At 45.2% G+C, this 23,935-nt stretch overlaps 2 protein-coding genes across 10 annotated transcripts in view; one reads left to right on the top strand and one right to left on the bottom strand.

Annotated features, from left to right (window-relative positions):
- LOC106746705 (GTP-binding protein 10 homolog) overlaps nucleotides 1–4,044 on the bottom strand; it is a 10,586-nt gene extending 6,542 nt beyond the window's left edge. The window contains exon 1 of the mRNA XM_014623534.1: nucleotides 3,957–4,044. The gene's annotated coding sequence lies outside the window, so the exon portion shown is untranslated. The remainder of the gene's footprint in view (nucleotides 1–3,956) is intronic.
- The window catches only part of LOC106746701 (solute carrier family 2, facilitated glucose transporter member 1-like), a 26,932-nt gene extending 2,997 nt beyond the window's left edge, over nucleotides 1–23,935 (top strand). For 4 of the 9 annotated variants that reach the window (XM_014623520.1, XM_014623518.1, XM_014623521.1 and 1 more), the window contains 4 exons: nucleotides 19,153–19,251; nucleotides 20,119–20,683; nucleotides 20,866–21,266; nucleotides 21,521–23,935. In XM_014623520.1, coding sequence (XP_014479006.1) covers nucleotides 19,153–19,251; nucleotides 20,119–20,683; nucleotides 20,866–21,266; nucleotides 21,521–21,868 — 1,413 coding nt within the window. In that variant the 3' untranslated portion in view covers nucleotides 21,869–23,935. Of the gene's footprint in view, nucleotides 1–4,137; nucleotides 4,237–5,529; nucleotides 5,556–6,412; nucleotides 6,444–6,954; nucleotides 7,015–7,494; nucleotides 7,519–10,047; nucleotides 10,513–16,973; nucleotides 17,935–17,962; nucleotides 19,069–19,152; nucleotides 19,252–20,118; nucleotides 20,684–20,865; nucleotides 21,267–21,520 lie in introns of those variants that run through there. The other 5 variants (XM_014623523.1, XM_014623522.1, XM_014623526.1 and 2 more) reach the window with 5 other exon arrangements.

The raw sequence follows: 23,935 nt of genomic DNA, 5'->3' as shown, positions 1-23,935 counted from the left end.
TATTCTATGTGTCTATGATAATGTGTCTGTAAAACAGGTCCTCGACTGGTAATCTTGCGTAAGATACGCAAGTCTCCGCGACGGAACGGAAAATGTCAAGCGCGGCCGCGAAGCGCACGATATCCGTGCACGGCAGTGCGAAGCGAGAAAAACGTTCGGCGAAACGCGAAGATGGGATTCTGTGACTTCCCGTCGGTTGCTCACGCCTCGAGGTAACGTCCCTCGAATATTGCCAATCGTTTTACCAGGCAATCTTCGCAAGTGAATGATCTGTGTGAAGTCAATCACACTCATGAGCCTTCCTACTCTCCGCCTTTGTTTTCCCGTCGCTTCGAATCTCGCGCAATTCTCGCCCGATCGATTCGACGCATCACACGGGGTTACGCGATCGCGACGAATACATTCGACAATGTGTTGACATCCCACTTTCTCGCTTTTCTAATAAGATATTGCGCGATCGACCCATCCCGAAGTGCGGCTAGGCGCCATAGTCGTATCAGCGTTATTATTATTGCGAATCTCAGCGTTATCTAGTGCAGCGATCGTTTTACGTCATTGTCGATACGATGTTCGAAAGACTCCCTTACTTTCACATCTCTTCTCATAGACGACTCGGCAAACATCGACTAACAGTGACATAACATCAATGTTATAATTTCCCACTCAAAGATGCGAACGCAATGTAACGCGCGTATTATGTAACAGTTACATTACTGTGTGCGAAATTGTAACATTGATGTTATATTATTGTTATTGTTAGTGTTTTGCCGGGAACGTTCCGACTTTTCATCACTCATCGTCTCCCTAATTTTGCTGTAAGCTCAATCATATATGAAATATGCGCTAATACTGGAAACACGTTTGTGTAGCGCGTAAAACAAGATTGTGGGCGGCATCGCGCGTGCGAATGAAACATTCAACATCCGTCTTTCCTTTCTTATTTCCCTTCGTCTTATCGTCTCATCGTCTCATCGTCTCGCACCTCTCGTCCTTCCTCTCTCTTTCCCCTCGTTCTCTCATTTCCCTCTGAATACCCCGATGCCTTAATTCTTATCTCCCCTGCGATATTCTTTTCTATTCCTCCTTCCTTGAACGTCTCCGTCTCCCCTACCCGTTATATCATTTTTCTTTCCCACTTATTTCCGCTTTCCAGTTCCCGTTTCTTTTTCATCTATTTCACGGGACTCTGTCAGCTACGCCATTGGGCGCAATACAATAGAAGTTTGCCCTTGTCTGACGCAATACGCGCGCTGTGCGCCCGTGATGCGCGCGTCCGCGCACATTTGACCCGAGTTAATGGAATTCTAAGCATTCGATTAATATGCTTCCGGTAGTTAAACGGCGCCTACCGCTCGACAAAAAAAATACGTCCATCGCCGATCCTGACAGCGATCCTAATAAAAATTATGATCCCGATTCTGTTTATAAGTCAGCCTCTGTAAATTCTCCGCTCCGTCGCGGATTTCCATCGATTTCACCGGGCTCGTCCGTCAGTTTTTTACTTGGCCCTCGTCCGCCGTGAAATTTGCCGGAGGCAGAATGATTTGAACTCACGCGAAACGCGATATCACGCAACATTATTCCCGCGTGACCTGTATGCGATATTTTCAACAGGTGTTTTCACTTTCGATCGCGCGTCTAACAGTGACGTAAATCCGTGGTAGCGACGGTATCGACCGAGGCAGGGGTTCCCATCGCGATTAATACGACGTTTTCCGACTGCAAGCCCACGCATGCTCGAGTAACGGAGCGGAGTGTCAATTCAATCCCGGTGATTGATCGAGTTTACGTCCTTCCGAGAGCTCTCGAGCTTTAACGTAATTTATTTTTGCTCACGTGACGAACATTCAGAAGTTGCGCACTACTGATTAAGAAAGTGTCGAGATTATTCGGAAAAAATAAATTCTACCTCTTTCGTCGCACTTTTTCAGCGCTTAGGTACCGTGAAAGATTACCGTTAGATCACTACAAACTCGCCAGAACGGCGACGACGAAGGAGAACACTTGGTTGCCGCGGCTCACGATTGGTCGATCGGGTGGGTGTACTCGGAGACGCGTCACGTTGTCGTTGTGAGAGGAGACCGTCGTTTCTCCTTATCTGACGAAAGCTGCGGCGAGAATTACGGCGCCTCGTGCAACAACATCGGGCTGTTTGCCCCGCGTCGTAAAAATAGAAAATTACTATGTGGGCCTGCGAGCGACGTGACTTCGCGCGCGAACGAAGTCGAGACGTGATTGGCCGCACGCGTGGGAGTGTCCGCAGGACACGTTCGCGGTACTTTCCATCGCTTCGTCGCCTTCCTGACGAAACCGGTGCCGCGAGATTGCGGCAGCAACAAGATGCGATTTCCTTATTTGGCCTTCGCGTTGATCTTAATCATTCCGAAACGGATAATCGTATCGCTAACGCTTCCCGAGACACACACGTTCTCGGGTTCGCGCGTATGTGAACAAAAGTCTCGACTTGTGTATTTGAGTAAAGATCGGGTGAAAATTTATGACTCAGGAAACGATATCTCTGCTGGCCTCATCGTGACCGGAAACATCCGTCCAAACTAGGTTTCAAGATTAATTTGGATCACTATCCGGACCTTTGTTCATTCCGTTATGCAAACCGAGTATTTTCCCCACGTATGATAAAATCTCCGCGGACGTTTGAAAGATTTCGAAACTTTTTATCTCTATTTTTGATATTTTTTTTTCACAAATCGGATTTCATCCGAATCTCCTTGGGATCCGCCGAGAGAATGATTTTATTTTCGCGGCTTTAATTTTCATCACGCGTGAATTTCAATTACGCGTTAACGTGTCATTATTGAACGACGTCAACTGCAGATGTCTTTCGTTCGTTGTCGTTCGGCCAATGACAGATCAAACGCGATAAGAAGATTACTCGACAAGTGTGTTTAATACCGAGATCAACGGTATCATAATAAATATCTCACGGCAAACCGTCGGTCAAAATCGATTGGTCGTACCGAGTGATAAAGGGGAGAGGTAGAAACGCCGGTCGTCGTCGTCGTCGAGGAATACGTGTTTTCTCAAATACTCTTCCAGAAGGGACACGGGCACTTGATCTTGACATTTACGGCCCGAACGAGTTTTCGCGCTCGGTTTGTTTTTCGGGACAACTCGCGCGATGCGTGTTATTAGCTGGTTCAGGGAAGAAGGGAAGGGAGGGGGGACGCGAGTTGCATTCTTTTTCCTCTCACAACGCTCGCCGGACCCATCCGGGAGATGAGATGATGAACGTACGGTTACATTTTCGTGCGATCGCACCTGGCGACTCGCCAGCTCTCGCGACCGTTTCGCAGACGTGTGACGTCACCGGTTGGCGCGACGTGCCTTTTCGCACACGGGTCGAGGGACCCGCCGCATTCGTACCACGCGTTCACCTTGCTCTCCTTCCTGTCCTTTCCTTTTTGCGAGCGAACGCCAAAAGGGGCGTTTTAACGGTTACAGAACTGGCGGGAAAAAAGCGGCGCGGTAACAACGCGTGGAACGCGTCTCTCTCTCTTTCTTTCTTTCTCTCCTCGTCGTCTAGTCTATTTCTAAAAGATAATTCTAGGAATATCGTATTGAACGAAGCTATCGACTTTTTATCGTCCTGAAGAGACCTCGAGGCAGAAAGTTACGTATCGTCTACTTTCTCTTAGGGGATGTATATATATATATCGGGGAATAAACTTCATCGAAGTTATCCGAGGAGGATTATCGGCAGTTATTATCGAGAGTAACAGCTTTCCGGTGCTCCTTTGAACCGTCTGTCGCGAGGGAGGGAAAAATTCTACCCCGTGCTTTTCTAAAATTTAACTCATCTAGAACCGTTTGCTCGCAACTGTTAATTAATTGAAAATTATAGGTTGCTGGAAATTGGGGTTTAGTTTAGTTCCTCGAAACACACACACACATACACACACGCACAACCCCTCGTCCATCCCCCTAAAATATAATACCGGTAATGTCGTCGCTCCTGACGTCAACTTTCCAACGATCGTTCCGAAATCCATGAGAGCACATGATGCAATCGCGATTCACTCGCCGTCGGGGGCTTTTCCCCGCCACGAGGGTCGTCCACGAAGGGGTGAGTATTCTCGCGCTTGCGCCACGAGGTCGAGCGACGACGGGGTCGCGCCAGCTGCGCCAACCCTCAGAGGGGGTGTAAGCACGCGAGGATCGAATCGAGCCCTCAGAATAGACGAGCCCGCGCTTCCTGTCTCACCTGCCTTGTCGAAGGTGAGTCCGCCAAACCGTTGCTTCTAGAAGCATCTCGTGAGAGCCACACGCGCGACCCCCAGTCGTCGACGACGAACGTTCGAGCCGCCCGATCTCGCGTCGCGTTTTGGCGCGTCCTCGTCACGAATGAGTAGACGAAGTTTCGGCGAGCCTCCGCCGTCGATTCGCCGTTGCGAATTGCGTCGATTCGGCCAGAGTTCAACCAGCGTATCCGTCGAGCTTGATACTCTATCAAGGATCGAAGACCGTACGATACCGATTATATAATTTCGTCGAACTGAATCCTTCAAGTCACAGGCACGGGATAAAATGTCTCCGCGCTGCTCGAGTCGTGCGAATAACTCCGGAGATCATATTTACTTTTTTTCCCCCTCTCGAAACCTTGATTCTATTTTGAGGAATTGACCTTTGAACTCATCAGAACGATACTGAAGCTTGTTTATTCAATGTTCATCCAACTGTTGTCGGTTTTTCACCGTTTCGAGTGCGGGAAAACGTGCCTTATGTTACCTCAACCGTGCGAATAAATTCGGGGGATGATTTTTGCCCGGCTGTAGCATCGAGATCCGACTTTACGGCAACTACCTCGAACTCGATTCCGAAATTCATTCGGAAATGATCGAACGGCATTCGCGACGTCATCGACATCGTCTTGTGAAAATCATTGGCGATTGTACAGATTGAAAGGTTGTACCGTTGACCTTTGCCACGATTTATCGGCCTGAGTCTAGGTTTCCCGTGAATTCGTCTATTAGACGGAAGCAAACGCTGTGTTTGTGACGACGTTGTGTACGCTTCTCCGAAGAAATACGAGGGTGCGATAAGGGTTCGATATCGAAAGGGGAGACACGTGCTGTCTGTTCCCGCGCGAGATATCGCACACACTTACGCTCGATACTTTTGCGTGACATCATTGTGCCATTCACATGGCTACGTGATATCGTTAAGATATAAACGCGCGCGTTGTACGTGATAGAATTGGCGTTGACTCCGTAACACGCTTCGCGGTTTAGCCGTTTAAAGCAACGTCTTCAGTCAAACGGAGATACGCGATTGCGTAACGCCATTGAGCAAAATGCTGCCTGCAAGAGATCATCGTACTTTTGTTATAAAAGCGATAATGTAAACGGCAGATTATAAGATTTATGGCGGCTCTTTATTATCGCGCAATTATAACCACGACGTGAAACACGCGAGTTTCTCCCACACATTTGCGTGATCCCAGCGCGTAATCGGGTCGCTTATTTAAAACAAGATATCAGCCCGGGCGGATAAAGATCGCTTAAATCAATTAAACCGGCAAGATCGATGATCTCCGCGTAAGTCACAATTATTTTATTATATTATTATATTGATTGCTCCTTATTGCTACAGCTGCTCTCGTTCAATGTTCCTACTCGGTTTCCAAGGAACTATCCCCTCTTCTATATTAGGTTGCATCGCACTTTTTACGACGAATTTAAATCTGTAAACGGATCAGCTTTGCATGCGAATGATTTAAGCAATAACGACGATTTCATTCATATGTCCTCGGCAATCTTCAGATTTGCCGTTATAAAATGTTTATACATGCAAATTCTTGTACTTACGATTAATTATTCGGCGCCTTTGCACCAAAAGGACGCAATTCCCGTAAATAAGTGAAATGCAGTGGAATTATCGAGATTATCTTTCGGGGGAGGAAATATCGAGATCGCGAATTCGTTCCACGGCACGTTGTCAAGTTTTCAGCGAGACGCAGATATACTTTCATTATTTCTGTATAAGGGCCTTCGCACGTTCACCTCGCGAATACGTAACGCGAACTCCGAAATATCTCGGGGATTCTATTTTTCTCACCGGGTGTCGCTGAAATTAAACGAGTCCGCCGATGTTTCGCCGATGTTTCTTTATCGTGCGCGATGATTACGTCACATTTCACATTTAGCTCGTTTGAGTTTTTCGTTCGTAATCGATCGATTTCGACGTATTGTAAGACGCGGTGAACGAATCGTCACCGCTTCGCCGACTTCTTTCATTGAAACAGGGCTCTGTCATCTTCGAAGCGATACTTGTCTTCCGGATAGCATCATATTTACCCCAGCAAATGTATTTACTTAGCACTACATGTGGGCGTGTGTGCATGTGAATTTTCGAAACTTCCCTCACTAACCAAACCGTTTCCTGTTCTTTCAAGCTGCTACACAATGGGCGTGGAGAAGGAAAAGGTATGGTATACGTTTTAACGTGACACGCTCGTCGGCGGCATAGCTGAGGAAATTGTCGTGGGGCTTGTAAAAACATCGAATTTCTAATTTCTAATTGAATAAAATTTATAAATAATGGATGAAGCGAAGAAATAATGTCACGTATTTATATACACATATATATATTTTTTTATGTTCTTTTTCATAATTATATATATATTTATAAAATTCTGTAATATATTTTATATATTTATTTCTTATATTTATTATGAAATACGTGTGAACAATATACACACGTAAAACGTAAAGTCACAGTTTCATTTTTTGCTTAAACACGCCGCAACAAAATTCGCTTGATTCTCCCTCAAATTCTTGAAAAGATAGGTTGGGACAGTTTAACTTTTTTTTTTTCTAAATTTTCAAAAGATCAGACCACCATTGCTTTTAAAGTGCATCTTCGCCGTCCCTTCGTTACGCCCCCTTCGCTCATATGTGTCACGAGTACTAGTATAATTAAACGCTTCTGCTCCAGTCGAGCGATGACATTCAGGAACAGGCGACGACGCCGACGGCGTTGGCTCCAACCTCGAAGGTAATCCATCATTCTCCCATGTTGATTTTCAAGTATAACCGGTTATCTGCGCGACAAGTCAAAGCCGCATAAACTAGATTTGACGTTAAACGTGGATGTTTTTTTTTTTTTTTTGTAAGAAATACTACTCTGACGTGATTTCCTGATAGTGAAGTAACATCTAAGACTTCAAACGTCAAGTATCCTCTAACAGATTATTAGGTGCCCTTTAAAACAGAGACTCGATTTCATCTCGCATTTTCTCTCCGTGCCATTTCCAACATTTCTACGTCCGATACGCTTTATCCGTATCGCGTTTTCGGTTTTATACATACATCGTTTCTTCATACGAGATCGATGTTTTTTTTCATCTCCTCTCTATGAGAGATAACTCACCCGCGTCATCAAGCGCCGATCGAGCGCCGCGATAACGTTGTTATTCACTTACGAAATTACGGTTTAACCTCAACTCTTTTTCTTTTTCTTTTTTTGCATACGCAGACCACCACGGCCGATAAAGAGTGGGTAAGTCCCAGCTGAATTCCCAACTAATAACGTATTCATCGTCGGCGCGCTTCGAGAAAGTGGATCAACACCGCACGTACGCATCCCCGATATGAAATGCGTGACACGACGACGAGACCCGGCGAGACGAATGGCGAAACGAAGCGCCATTGTTGATGTCTCGTCGAAGTCGTTAACTCGAATTATCACCAAGTCCCGTCTCGCTCGCGACTGAATGCTGTCGAATGCGCGTACTGTATGTACATTCGCACGCGCATCGAGACATATTTCGAGCGTGCGTGAACATCTCATCTCGAGTGGTGATAGCTAGGAAGAAGCGACGATAAGAGATAACAATTCAATACTTCGTATATCGAAGGGAAATCGGTAATAAATCTCTGTAAGAAATAATTATCCGCCGTGTCGCGCCTTGCCGAAATCGAGTGCGTAAACGCGAGCGCGCGAGGTTCACAAGCGAGCGATAACGTTCTATTTGTGCGCCACTCTGTAATCTCGTATGTTGAAATTTCGACTGTTAACCGACGGGGGAGCAGACGAGGGACGAGAGGTGTGTATATCCCCTTCGCTTATCTATTTCTCGCGCATACAGCAAACGGCGATAAAACGGCCGAAGGAAACGTGAAATTTTTCACTTTGGGAAAACAACGTCGGGAAATGAACGAGTGAGAAGTGGATTTTTGACGTGTACCGACGAAATTTCCGTCGGTAAAAGATCGCGTGAAAATCTAACAAATGTTAATTATGTAAAGAGACGAGTTTCGAGACTTTTCGGGAACTTTGCCAATAAATTCGGGAGCGAGTTTGCGGCGAACGGCGAGACGTCTAATTTTACAATGAAAATAGTAAATCGATACGCACCGAGCAGCTTGTTCCGTTTGAACGTGTATGCGACAGACAACCGCCGGGTAATTTAGAAAATACGCGATACTTCCCTCTCGTTTCCCGATGACTCCTACTGACATGTGAAACGAAAACACTTGCGTTCCGATCACCGGTGTACTCGCATGCAAATTCGATCGCGCGTCGTCGCAAGCTTCGGCCGACGTATTGCGACAATTAGCAACAATCGCTCCTAACAATCGAGCTTTTATTCACCGCTGCCGGAGGCTGCATCGATATTAATTGCGGCCTCTAATTGTCGCGTCGCAAAAGAACGCGAAAGGGATAATACGGTTTCTGGCTGAAAGGAATTTCTTTCCCGTCGTGCGGCTCTACTCGTCGTTACTCGTCGGATTTCTCTCCCGACTTTATGTAATTTTTCTTTATTGAAATCTCTCTTTCTCTCTCACACACACATATACACACACAAGTGGCGAGAAGCAAAAATTCCGGAAATATTAAATTCTCGTCGAGGATTCTTCCCTTCAAATTGATCGAAGGATCCCTTATTGAGAAACAAAACACGGACGTGAAGTGAGATAATAGTCTGTAGTTATTTCGTACTGAATTCAAACACTGTGATAAAGCAAGTCAATGTTCAGCTTTAGCCTGATAAATATTTAAACGCGACGGCGCATCCTTATGATGATAAAATATTACATATGGTTGATACAGCTGCCAGACTTCGAATCACAGCAGATTTTTCTCTCTCTCTCTCTCTCTTCCTCTCTTTCTATCTCCCTCCATCAACCGGCATTACCACAAAGTTCCCCTCACATATTGCGTGTTTCGATTTAACCGCAATAATTCTCGTATTTATTCACAAAGCATTCGCGATCCGATCTCATGAATGGCGTTCGTTGTACGAGCGTGCAGTGTCGGATGCGAAACGAGTGTCTTCGACTTCCCCAACGCGGCGAGTGCGCGAACACCCAGCGAGGCTGCAACACGGTCAATTGTAAAATTGACGCTACCAACGTGACCCGAGCGTCGGTCATTAAACGGACCGCGTCCGGTATTGCGCGTGCGAGCCTCTGCATGTACTCCGCACACGCGGTCCGCTCAAGAACGCGCGTTCTCGCGCGAGTAAGAAGCACGATGGAGCGAAGGTACGAAGGTTGAATGTCTGGTGTCAATGCTGTGCCAGCTATTTTTCCCGAGGCGATCAAGTATAGTATTTACTTGTTTCAGCGGCGATGCTCCGGGCGGCATCGACGACGCGTCTACGTGTCGCGGCTGCTATTCCGCGCGCGTCCTTCGCGAATGCGCACTTCTCATCGTGCGATATTCGTGTCGATTCGTCCCGCAAATCGCTCTTATTTTTCCGTAACACGAGTAACGCGCGATACCCGGATCACTCCCGGTCTCAGCGGATATCTTCGCTCGCGGGAGGAGTCGCAGTCGAGGAGGGTCGCGGTTCCCTCGCGTGTCGCGTTACCCGATGCTCTTACAATTAAAAAGCAAAAAAAAAAGGAAGGAAATAAACAAATCCCACGCGTAATTTCATGTAAGAAGATTCTGCAAACTCCTCTCGTTCGCTCTCGCGCGCATGTTCGACGATACGGCGAGTTTTCGCGTCGCTATCGAGAGGTCGCCGCGCGCCTTTCGCGTCTCCACGAGATTCTTCTTTTTTCTTCCTTTTTTCCTCAGAGGAACAGTCCTCCTCCCCGGCGGAAGGGATGCGTGGGACGGTGAAAGGTTCGTGCTCTACAGGATCCAGCTGGCCAGCGCGCCGCTGCTTATCCAATCGTGTGTGTCGACGGTCCTGGATGGTAGTAGGGGGACCAACACGCGAGAGAGGAGAGCGGCGGGGCCTTTTGAAAATCTGCTCAGTTAGTCGCGCGGCCTAGGAATATCATCGCGGTAGTAGTCGCACGCGCGTTCGCGCGAGTCGCTCTTACGTTGGTAGGTCGTTGTCTCCGGAACTTCGGATTTTCGGTGATACCACAGCCGTTGCCAGAGTTGATATATCGTAAGGGAGAAAGAGAGAGAGAGAGAGAGAAGAGAAGTGCCGTGAGAGAAATAGTAAGACGGAGAGGGAGAGAAAAGGCGCCTAGCGTCCGTCCATCCACCTCGTGTTTCACCTCGACGAAACGCACAAACATGAAGCTCAAGGTAAAAATTTCGATTCGTTGTTGCCCTTCTCATTCTGTTTTCGTCTTACCACGTGCGCATCTGTCTCTCACGACGAACGAGGAAAATTTCACGGTATAATTCCGCTCCGCCGGTTCGCATTCTTTCCTCGCGATCTCTTATCGCGGTTTCTCGCGAGTTCCGAGACATCGTTTATAACCGACGAGCCGCGAATTAAAATTCCGTTAAAATCCCGTCGGAACCCCGAGTCGAGTAAAGCCTATAATTGAAGCAACATCACCGTCCTGTTGTTCAACTGTGGTTTGCCAATCTCTGCGCCCGAAAGATATCGAATGCCTCTCGCGGTATCTCCGCCGAGAAAAAAATCAACCACTCGAAATCTGACTAAAGTGGACACTTCGGTGTGTTTGTCAAGTGTGAGCTCTATTCGCGACGGTCGTAAACAGCCGTCTTGTATCAAGGTCCCGCTAAAGGTTAATCTCGAGAGATGGATAAGTGAAATTGAACCGGCAGAAACGCCTGCTTCTGGCACGAGAAAGGGAAAGCTGAATTAAAAATGTGCACGCAGAAGCTAACTCGAAATCGAGATCCGAAGAGCGGGACGTCGGGATCGCTGAAATCGCTGATCTCGCGAGCGACGTAACAAAAGTCCAACATTGAAGGCTCTACGTTAAAAATTCGATTTTATTTTAAAGCCACAGGTCGACGCGTAAAGCCTGCGAAAATAACCCCGACCGTGTCTAAAAATATGTCTAAACAGACGTCTGGGGAAAATAAAAGCGTATTCCAAACTTAATTAATCGCCTGTGACTGAGAAAACATTCGGTAGTTCGGCTTGACGTGCTCCGCGTGTATGAAGGATCAGGTGGTGTAAAACGTACCGATCGCGTCGACTTATCCGCCGAAACTCTTCGCTCGAATAAGTTAGTCCGCGAAGTTTCGAATCCGGTTCTTTCCTGCTTTACTCTCGACTCACTTCGAACCCGAAAGACGCATGTCCGCGCTTCAGGGAGAGACAAAATAGCGAGGTCTATCAGCGAACGGTGAGCGTAATTAGAGGAAACGGCGAGATCACTTAATACAGGACAGCTAATGTTTATACGTTCACGTACATCGTTTGTCAAATATTTGCGCGGTGCATACACGCGCCGCTTAATATCGCGAACATTGTTCTTCCGCGCGAATCTCCGCGGTTCGAAAAGCAAAGAGTGCTTCAAATTCGTCCCCTCGATATTATTATAGATAAGATCACAGATATAAAAATGGCTAATAGATAAAAGTAAAGTATAAAAGAGAAATGTACAAATAAATTATATGAAAGAAAGGTAAAATAAAGAAAATACAGCGATAAAATGTGCGAAAGTAAAATATAAAAAAAGTAGATAAAAATTGCAAGTGAAAATAATTTTGCTTTTAGATAATTTCTTTATAGCGAATATTCGAACTTTTTAAATCCGTCGTACGGTGATGAGAAAATTTTTGCGAGAGAGAGTCACGAAAATACGCCGCGCGTCTCGCATGTAGCCTCTTCAGCCGGCACGGCGATTAGGTACGATTCGATAATGATGAAGACGAAGGAAGTGACTCGTCAGGGCTCTTTGAATGCAATGTACAATAAGTAACGTTATCCACTCGAAACTTTATCCATTCGTTGTCCGTTATTACAGTCAATTATCGTTCCGCGTGACTTACCAAGTGGCCACATAAAATCTGAACTAAGATCCCTTCGGCGAAGATGAAGAGTGGGAGGATCTTGAATCGAGTGACCTTTGAACTTTGAACCCTCTAGGACTATGATGATTTACATGATGTCACGTGACACTCTGACTACAATCAATCCTTTTGTCCATCTGGAACGCGCGACACTCGGGTCGGAAGCAAGTCGAGCAGCCGTCGCTAAAGAAATTAACGTCATTCATGCGGAATTTTTTTCCCTGATTTTCAAGGCAAAAATTGCAATTGCAATTGCACGGTAACACGATTTGTTGCATCCTATAAAGACGTGTCCTGCCGATTATTCGCCGATTGTACAAAAGACATCCGTTGTTAACTGTTGTGCACGCACTTTAAGAAGTCGGTCGATTCTTGTGATCGCTGCTCGGATGCGAAACGATGCGATATGTTGAATTAATTTTTGTTAATTAATTACGTCGGGCTCCTCGATGGGGGAAGGGTGTGTCGCGTGTACTAAGTGCACTCTAAATGTCAAAGGAGCGATTCAACCGAGTCGAGCGTAGCTCGGGCCAACTATCCCTGCAATATTGTGTATAGGATGTTTGTTAAGTCACGTAAACGGCGAATCTTGTACGGGGGCGCGTTCGCTTTTCTCAGACGAACGGTGTCGAAATTAGCGCCGGTAACTAAGACGACTGGCGTCTCGTGAATAGCCGGTTGGCACATTAAGTGGCGTCCGCATTCGTCCTGAACTCTTCGAGTTTTCAAACACAATGAAAGGAATAAGGAATGAAATACAGGCAATTAGGAATAAGATATTAGAAATAAGCTATAGTTTAAAACACAATAAAAGAAATAGAGAACGTTTTAAAACGAGATCATCACTTTTACTATTTTTTAATGAATCTCTAACGACATCATTAACACTTTTATCATTTTCTTCATAATTATTTCTTGATATTAACTCGAATTGACTTTCATATATATATAATAATGATTACATTAGACATTTTGAAGGTTAACTATTAATCAATTTTTCCAAGTATTATAAGAACACAAATTATAAGAATTCCCATAGTATTCCTAACTGATTCCTTACTCTTTTATTGTGGGTTAAAGCATGGTCGTCCGTATGTCAAAATTGAATTCTTCTTTGCTAGTTCCTTGCATTAATTTTCCTTGTTCCGCGGTAACGCGTGCGCGCACGGGTGAAGGATGACCGGCGAAAGTCGCACGCGTGTGTGGACGCCACTTTAAAGAGCGTCAGCGTCGCTCGCGCGCGCACTTTCTCTATTTTTAGCTAGGACGAGTTCCCGCCGCCGCTCTCGCGCCTCTCTTTCTCTCGTAAAAGCCGGAGGCTCGACCGCACCGCGAACCAATCAACATGTGACACGCCTTCGCCGCGACCAACGAGAATCCACGCACGTACACAACGAACGAATAGGTTCTCCCGTTCTCCCGCGGCGGGTACGTCACGGCGGTCTGGAATTTTGCTACGTACAAACCCCCCCCTCCCCCCTCCCCCTCTTTTTGTCACACGCGGTTGGTGCGATCGCGTGTGTGTAGTATGGTGCCGCACACGCATACACATTCACGTATTTATGTACGTTGGGTGCCACAGGAGCAGCTTTTAACATCATAGGCGTCGCCTTCGATTAATGATCGGGGCGGCAATTACCGCTGAAAAAGCTGCCCGATGACGAAGTAATTTTACTTCGGAGAAAAAGTGCTACCGTTCAAGTAATATTTATTTAATCAAAATGGCTATGGTTTTAGAAAAACTATAGGCTCAGAAAAAGAATGGTTTTTTTTGCATTTTCCGCGAATTTAAGATACAATCGTTTCGCAGTGTTGTGTATAAATAGAAAGAGAAAGTCGGAAAGGAATGAGAAGCTAATTCTACGACTTGAATGGATCGGCAATGCGACGTGTGTAACGTGACGTAGCGGATTCCTATTAATCTTCGTTACTGGTTTTATACATCGCTAATTTTTTTCTCGCGGAAAAATGTCGTTCTAACGGAAGATGGATTTCTCATGAATTTTGTAACAGGCGGAGAGGAACAACAGAATCCACGTGACGCACCGCTGAGAAACGGCCGCGGATTAAAGAGGAACTGACATCATCGACTCACTAATGAATTTTTAATCTTCGGTAGGAAAAGAAAAGATAATCGAGCCTCCGGAGAAGTCGCGGAAGAAATATCGCTAAATTTTCAGTAATATGCGCAGCCGAGTGACCTCTGGGGATCGCATCTTGATTACGCACACCTGACGTACATTCACGCCGCATGCGAATCTGCGTGTGTCATGCGGTGATTCGTCAATTTCCAACGTGTCGATGAGCAAGACCGGCGTTAAGAATTCTATCGAAAATGTCCGTCCGTAGCGAAGAGCCGCAACGTCTCGCTACTCACTTATTTACGTTTTAATCGCGACGAAATTTTCCTTTTCATTTCTTTCCTTTTCTTTTTTTAGTGCCTCAGATACTTCGATAATGTCACGTGTTTATTCGGCAGAGAATTTCTCCGGTTCCTCAACGAGCATTCGTGCTTACTTTTTCGTATATTCTTACGTATTCTAATGCATTCTTATATATGCGCGTATTATGTTTGTTGTAAATGCAGCATGGAAATTAGGTGAGCGCGTCTAAGCCGATAGTGACCGTGAAACCTTAGCTCGATGTAAATTGCGCACCGTTTCATCATTGATAACCGTATCGGTCGTGTTTCCGATCGTTTAGAACCAGCGATATTACTTAATGGACACCACCGTGTGGAAAAACTTGGTGTTCGGATCTCGGTCGACGTGTTCACGCTTACTTGTGCCGATCTCTCTCGACTATTCGCGTATTCTCGTTTTCTTTTTTTCCGTATCTTTCTCTCCCTGATAATAGGTAGCATAGAGTGTACGGCACTCCCTTCGCGGGAAATAAAATACTCGAGATCGATATACCGGATAAAAATAGCGATTATTCGCCGTTATCGATTTCCAATTTGCAATGACAGGCGGTCGGTCGTGGAACTCTTTTCCCGAGATTCTTACTTTCCACTTCTTTTTTTCTATTTCTACGTGTTCAAATTTTTTTATAATCGCCTCGCACGAAATTAAAATATGTTAAAGTTAATCTCAACCTACATTCGACGGATAATCAGAAATATTGAAATATCGAGCTTCAAATTCTCAATTTCGCAGCGAAATTTTCATCGACTTTTGCGTCAATTCGATTCTTCTGTCGCTCGCGCGGCGTTTGTAGGGTCAACGCGTGCACGCGAAACCTTTCAATCCAAACATTGTTTTCGCTTTCGTTTGCATCATCGATGAATCGATATTAAACAATGAGCTATTGAGATTCAGACTCGCACAAAGCGACGATAAGTATGCTTTACGTAACGCCACCTTTTTTTCCGCGTCATTCAAGGTATCGTTTTTATTTGCGAAATATCGCAGACGCATCATTCTCGCTTACTGTCATTAGCACGAAAAATCTGGTCTTGTGTTATTTTTTTCTTTGTGATAGCTACACTCAAAATTATTCGGTGAGAAAGAAGCGAAGTTGACGGGACGCGGCGTGTGTGCTGTGTGATTTAACGGTTTCAGCGGTTCAACAACTTCTCGTAGAGGAGACGTTGTCTTCACGTTCTCTTATTTTTCCTTTTCTTTCGCACGAGTTGACCGGTGCATCGTGAGAGGCAGCAAGTCAAACGTTGCACCTACACAAACGTTGAAATTTTCATTAACACCGACGCATAATAAGGTAAGGTAACGGACGGGTCGTCAGTGTTTCTTTCGATGTGCGTGACGTTGAATGAGATGTTACAGAGTACAATCCAAAAGAAAATTAATCGCAAAACAAAAAACGATTAGGGTTTAGATAACGCTGCCGAGAGGAGGAAGAGAGAGAGAGAGAGAGGGATGCGCGTTATCTACTATAAGCAAGCGTTCTTATTTCGCATAAACAGGAAGGAAAGTTTAAAGTCCGACACTGTCCAATGCGAGTCGACATGGTCAAGACTTCTCTCTCTCTCTCTCTCTCTGTCTCTCACTAATTGCGATCTCTGCGGTGCACAGCATGATGCGACAAATAATCACCGTTCAATGCAACGCGCATTATTATTACGATATGCGTACAAAGTGCGCTCGGGTGTCGACGTCAAAGAAGGAGCGTTTGCGGTCGCAACGTCGTCATGCGAAAATATGTCGATAAATATCTATGCAGATCTATGCAACGCGTGTGCGAACGCATGACGAAGATCGGTTTACGCGCGTGAGTGATCGCTCGATTTGCGATTCGATCGACGAGCGATTATGACTGCGCGAACTTTCGCGCGCTCGCGCCGCTCATGAGCGAACGGCTCATTAATCCCGACTAATTGCCGTTGAAAATTGCCGGTTTTTTCGTTCAAAAAACAGAGTCTGCGGAGTGTAGTTTCTTCTCCGATAATACCTTCGCGTAACGATCTTCCTTAACAATCTCGATGATTGCTCGATATCAATGTAACGTCTAATAATCTGGGAAAAATACAGACGTCAATGAGTGGAAATGACGGGGATTTTCATTTTTCGTGAAATCGAGTAATCATCGAGACGAGAAAGACCATTAGTTTAATAAGTCTGATGAAATTTGTATGTTCGTTAAAAAGGCTGTTTAATGTCGTATTTTCAGTAGTGCGTCAAAGGACTATTTATTGATTTAATGTTCATCGAATAAAATTATATTTCTATACATTTCCTTCACTATCTAAACAATATCTATCTATATACCGGTCTTTAATATCACAGTAACTTTTTTTATCAAAATCTTTTACAGTTTAGAAGATATTAAAAATATAAATTAAAAATAGCACGCTAACCTCTCAGGAAACACATATAAGAAGTGTCAATTTTAGTTGCAAGTATCCCAGCTCTCGAATGATCAGTCTTTTTCTAATTGCACGAGCGGTTAGATAATATTCCAACGTATACATAATGCAACTTTGTCATTGAATTCTCATCAAGCCTCATTTCACCTTGCTAATCTCCCTAATTGAAGGATTTCTTTCTGTTTATTTCCTCGCCAAAATAACACCCGACATCGGCTCTTGCTTTACCGCTTTGATTTTATTTATGATTTCTGATCATACATCTGAGAGCGCGCCTTCTCTAATATTTCTTCGACAAAATTCCCTATTCTATCCCTTCGCCGCGCTTAATTCGCTCAATTAAGCGGACCTTCCCTCGGAGATAGAATCGAGAAAGAGAGATTCGATTCAACGCGACATAATCTACGTGGTTTACGCCTTTGCTAACCGTTGGCAGTTCTAACGAACATATCAGTGCTCCATGGAAATCGCACGCGCGCGCACGTGTACGCGCATTTATAATCTACACACCTTCCGCGCAAAACGAGCAGAACGTAGGTTCGCCGTATACGCCGCGTGTATGTACGTGTGTGCGTCGTGCGTACTCGCCCGTGCTCACTCGCGCGCGTTTATAACTACGTGTGAGCCGAAGTCTTCTATAAGAACGGTAGGCGGGGGTACCGACCCAGCAGTCTTTGGCACGTGCTGCGAGAACACTGGAGAACGATACTCGCTTAGGCGTCGCGAGAAAACGGAAAGCGAAAGAACCGGCGATTTTTCCGACCTGCACTCGCGCCGTCGCGATCGGTGAAAGTTAACCCCGCGCTTTACAATACCAGTGCCCGGTGGCTTTCTCGCGTGTCCGCCGGCGAGTCGACACGATGACGCTGAAATCGGCCGACGTCGAAGCGCCGTATCTGAGGAAAACGGTACGCACTGAAAATAGTAGTCGTAGATGAGGAAAAAGTAAATAAGAAATATACCATCGGAAAAATCAATAAAATAGAAGAAAAACGAATCAAGAGGTAAAGGGGTGGGAATAGATAGAAAAAGCTATATAGTTTTAAAGTCTCGCGGATAAAACCGGATTATTTTCCCATTTTATTCGCGGGTTTCTTCGCCGGGTTTCCCAAAATGAAAACATTTCTCTACCGGGGATATGAAAATTCGTGTTTAGAAAAATTCGGTGTTCCGTGTGTTCAGTTAAAACTTCGTCGTCGTTCACTTTTCTCCGTAAGGAAGAAACCGAAGAAAAAAATGGGGAAACATGAATTTAAAGCTTCAAACAACTTTAAAGCTGTAGAAAGTTTTATTCACTGTGCGCTCTGGGAAACCATCCCCTCGAGCGCAATTATAGAAAACATACAGATATAATAGTAATAATAATTAAATAATTAGACAAATTCAGCGCGAGTGTACAAGGTAAAAGAATGTAAGAGCAAGAGAGAGAGGGAGACTTGTTGCTTCGAAATCGAATGATTCTCCTCCTCTCTCTTCGGATCGAGCCCGCTTGAGGGAAGGCATGGGGCACATTGTGTTTCAATTTCAAACAAAGATAGGCGCGCGCGAAGGCGTATATTGTGCTGACGTCCGATGGCTGCGAAATGTTCCCACCTATTCCGAGACTCGTCATCTCTCATCCCGCTCGTGTGCGAACAGTTGATTCGTCTCCGCCGGTCTTCTCTTGGCTCGCCAATGTCGGACGAAATTGCATATCGCGGAATTGTGCCGCGCGTTACATATTCATCGCTTCATTAATACACCGCGCGTGATAGGTACGCTATCGGCGTCTGCGCTTCAGGAATGTACAACGACATTGCGATGATACGAGCGCTCGTTTCGAAGATATTATGCGCGCGAGTATCTCACCTCAAAGTAGCCCTTAAACTTTCCCGCACCTCCTAATCTGGATAATTCGACGTTATCTCGAACTCGAGACGCGTTGTCGTTGTTGTTCGATGGGATATCTATTTAGCACGACTTTGATCGCGAGTTTAACGAAACCGGCACGTTGCATCTCGATTTCATATTCCCGTATATTCGCCGAGCAAATGTATTTTCCGGTATGTTATGTAATATTCATGTCATGTATTCGTTTGTCGAAGGAGACAAGGCTAATCATTCTCTCACGAATTTCTGTTCCGCAGGGTCTCAACGGGCGGTTAGCGTTCGCTATCGCGGCGGCCGCTCTCGGCTCGTCGTTCCAACATGGGTACAACACCGGTGTGGTTAATGCTCCTCAGCAGGTATCGAATTCCACGCTGATTCTTTCTGCGCCGCTATTTTAAAGCGTCTTGCGTTGAACAGCCGTAAATATAAATGTAGAACTTATTTATTTCTCGATATAACGAGGTAACGACCGAATGTTTTCCATTACGTCGGAAATTGGAAGAAAGAAATATGCACGATTGGAAAAAATAATTCCGTTGTAACTGAATTTACCGTCGCTTGGGGACCACGTGAAAACTCGGTTGTAAAAACAGAGAGATTCGGGAGATTTCTATTCAGTCAATTGCTCCCCGGTTGTCTCCATCGAATTTTAATGCAGCTGAATGTTCGCACGTATGTCCTCACTCGCTCTAGCAGAGATACCATTTCTTGTCATCGAGTTTTCACTTATTATTCCTTATTTTCATTCGGTCCCTATTTACCTGCAGAAATCGAGTTTTTTTTTCCATGCATAAATATAAATATACAGTAAGAAACTGTTGTATTTATGTTAAAATCGCTCCTTGTGAAAATTTTGGTGTTAAATTGTTAACATATCCTTGTGTTAACTTAACATATTTTGCTTATGTTATCTCAATATTTTCTGAGTCGGTATACAACATGCGTAAGTGTAAAAATAACACATTTCATGCTTCAGTGTCAATCAACACATCACGGATCTTAATTCTACGTTAATTAGCATAATATTTGCATTTCTTTTAACACATTCGTCTTGCGTTAGATCAACACAAAAGCTTGTATGAACCATATGTGGGACATGTGAAGTGTGTTAAATTTACCATGAAATTTGTCACCGTGTCGAGAAGCAAGGATGAAAATGAAGTGATCGTAGGAGTAAGGAGCGAGATTGGAAATATTAAACAAACGTTTCGATGGTTCCTCAGCTTATCGAGGACTGGATCAGCGAGCTGAAGGCGAATCGCACGAACGTCCCGACCAGTCAGTCGGAGGTCACGCTGATCTGGTCGGTGGCCGTGTCGATATTCTGCGTCGGCGGCATGATAGGCGGCTCGCTGGTCGGCTGGGTGGCGGATCGCTTTGGCCGGAAGGGTGGCCTGATGCTGAACAACGTGCTGGTGCTGTTGACCGTGGTCTTCGAGGGTAGCGCCAAGGCGGCGAAGAGCTACGAGATGATAATCTTCGGCAGGTTCCTGATCGGTATAAACTCCGGTCTGAACGCCGGTCTGGCGCCGATGTACTTAGCTGAGATATCGCCGGTGCACCTGAGAGGCGCCGTCGGCACCGTCTATCAATTGGTCATCACCATCTCCATCCTGGTGTCGCAGATCCTCGGCCTGGAGCAGATACTCGGCACCGTCGAGCAATGGCCCTTGCTGCTCTGCCTGACGATCGTGCCGGCGATCTTCCAGGTGTGCACCCTGCCGCTCTGCCCTGAGAGTCCCAAGTACCTGTTGCTCAGCCGCGGCAAGGACATGGACGCGCAAAGAGGTATGGATATAGCATCGAGCGTGCCGCTCACACGCGTAATCGACGTATTAAAAATTGCGACACTTTTCTCCCGATGAGTTTCGCAATGCATCTCGCTTCCGCTGCAGAATTCGACTCTTCGTCTCGCTCTTCCCTTTTGCGGGCCTTCGCTCTTTCTCACGGAGGTGACCTTTTGCTTCCAGCGTTGACTTGGTTGCGCGGCACGATCGAGGTTCACGACGAGATGGAGGAGATGCGCGCCGAATACGAGTCGATGAAGCTGATACCGAAGGTCACGCTGCGCGAGCTGTTCGTGAATCCGGCGCTGCGTATCCCATTGTTCATCTCCATCATGATCATGTTCGCCCAACAGCTGTCCGGCATCAACGCCGTCATGTTCTTCTCGACGAAGATCTTCACGATGGCGCAGCTCGACAAGAACGCCGCCCAAAACGCCACGATGGGCGTCGGCGCGATGAATGTCCTCATGACCATCGTTTCCCTGGTGCTGGTCGAGAAGGCGGGCAGGAAAACGCTGCTTCTCGTTGGCTTCGGCGGCATGTTCCTGGATACCGCTCTGCTCACCATCTGCCTGATATTCGCTGTCAGTAATCCCGCCCTACGTTTAGCGTGAATTTGAATTGGATAAAACAAATAAGTACAGCGATGCTGAAGATACGACTAATGTCTAATGTTGAATTTTTACGCCCTTGAGAGTATAATAATTTGCCTTTTTTTCCATCACCAAATTTACCTTTGAGAGAATCGAAATTCCTGTTAAATTGTTACATGTTCCGCAACTACTTTGAATTTACTTCTGATTTACTTTTAATGTGACTTTTGGCAATTCACTTTCAGGAAACATCGCGAGTAGCGGCGTACTTCTCGATTGTGCTCGTCATCATGTTTGTGGTGCTCTTCGCCACCGGCCCGGGAAGCATCCCGTGGTTCCTGGTGTCTGAACTCTTCAATCAATCCGCCCGGCCGCCCGCCACTTCGGTCGCCATCGCCGTGAACTGGACCGCGAATTTCATCGTTAGCATCGGCTTCCTGCCGCTGCAGGACGCGATAGGCGCTTATGTATTCATCATCTTCGCGATACTGCAGGCGTTCTTCACGATTTTCATATACAAGAAAGTGCCGGAAACGAAAAACAAGACTATGGAGGAGATCAGCAGTATGTTCAGGCAAATATCGTACCAATGAAGGGAGTAGCAGCGAGCGCAAAAACGGGATCTCCGAGAGACGAAATCTGCATCGGCACTACATAAGTGCGTTTCTTTATCTATCTTTGTCTCTTTCTCTCTCTCTCTCTCTCTCTTTGTCTCTCTTTGCGCTCCTCCGGCGAGGAGCTCAGCAGCTCAGCAAAAATGGCGTCATTGTAAGCGGTCTATCAAGCGCGCTTCCACGCATTTCGATCGGAGTTCACCGGATGGGTGAACGTGAACGTACCCGACGCCGAACAGTGCCAACTGGAAATTCGTAAATTTTAACTCTTCACTTCACCGAGAGGAATTTGTAGCGTTTTACCTTTTCTCATTCTTTCGATCTGAAGGATTCAAACGAGACTCACAAGAGCGAGTCGTCAGCGTCGGATCGCGCAAACTTAATCCACTTAGTTCCTATTGCATCCAGTGCGAGGGGAGAGAGGTTGCTATCGTGGGAAAGCAGAAATCGAGCAGAAGAAGCGATTCGTCCGCCGAACCATATACCGTTCCTTACGTTGCGGGGGGACGATGCGCCGCGATTGTATTGGTACGAAGAATTACAAGTCTAGTCATGCGAGAACACAGTGTGCGCCGGATGATCGAGTCGAGAGTAATTTTACGCGCATTTTGGCTGGATACCACTTCATATCGAACCATACCCCGTCGACAATATCTAACATCGCTTAACACCGGGTGGCGAATTTTTACGCGCACCGTATCCCGGAGAAATCGGCTCGCACAATGTGAACGTACGAGCGAACGGAATTTTCATTTTTTTCCTTGAAAAGCGCGTGAGAAGCGTCTTCGCGTTGCAATTATCGAACAATCGCGTCGCGCATTACACACGGGGGAGAGGTAAGAGCAACCGTTGTTGTTCGGAAAACAAAACAGAAGAGAGATCTTGTCTCGCGAGAGAAGGGAGCGTTTCAGCTTTTCCTTTTTTACGGGATAATTTTTGAAAAGGAGGGAGAATTTGGAAAAACGTTTTTTTATGGCGCCGAGGCGCGGAAATTTTATTCGAAAACGAAAAACGAAGGAGGACTTTTAGCATAATTGTACATACAAAAAAACAGTGTAAAGACTAGTTACCGTGTATAGCATAGAGAATAATTATACATATATACAAAATATATATATATATATATTTATGTATGCATGTAGTTAAAATTAATGTTTAAGAGGGTTATATATCGATGTTGTCATATTTTTAAAATATCTAGACTAATTTTAATGATAAAAAACATACATACATACACACGTTACGCTGAACGCAACAACTCAAGAACCTACGCTGGTTGTTCATCGCGTAAATTGCAGATATGAACGTGAATTTCTTTCTCTTTCGTTACGCTCCGTCTGTCCGTGCAGCCTCGAAGGATACTCATTTATAATAACCGTTGTGATAATTAACGCTCTGACAGATTTATCGTAAACGGCAAGAGGCCGAGTTTGCCCGATGAACGTATTTTAAAATCAATCGTTCGTTGATTTCCCATTTGGTTCGTGGTTTAAAAGAGAGAGAGGAAAAATATCAGGTGATCAAGATGAATTGAATTTAAAGATCGCTATGTGTACATTGTTGAGTCTGTATAAATGAAACAAATATACTGTGTACCCGAAATGTATTAATCGGTTATTAATACTCTACTTGTCGCAAAACTGTAAATAATAATGCAGAGGTCTCACATTCTTAGCTGACCATTGCTCTAATTATCATTATAAGTTTTTGCAACGCGGTTTTAGCATTTAGTTTTAGTCAATTTTTTTATAAATAAATCCGTGAACTGATTCTTTGTAGTACTAATCTACATCGATGTCGATCGCGAGAAATAACGCGGTGAGTTTACTTCGTAAGTCCATTCATTTGTACATCAGATGCCGCTCATTACTCGAGTTGTTGAATTATACAAAAATTGATAACAAAATTCGATTAACTTGCTTAATCTGTCCCCCTACGAATTGTGTCGTTGAGTGTTACAAAAATGTTACAATGTGTTACGATTTTTAATGATATTTGATGCTGATATATATTGTCTGAATAAAATGATTGGAATTTCGAGTATAA

Source organism: Dinoponera quadriceps, unplaced genomic scaffold (genome assembly GCF_001313825.1).
Source record: "Dinoponera quadriceps isolate SergipeBrazil2010 unplaced genomic scaffold, ASM131382v1 scaffold1565, whole genome shotgun sequence".
NCBI classification, from domain to species: Eukaryota; Metazoa; Arthropoda; class Insecta; order Hymenoptera; family Formicidae; genus Dinoponera; species Dinoponera quadriceps.
The sequence above is the reverse complement of the archived record's forward strand: the minus strand, read 5'-3'. Positions and strand labels throughout refer to the sequence as shown.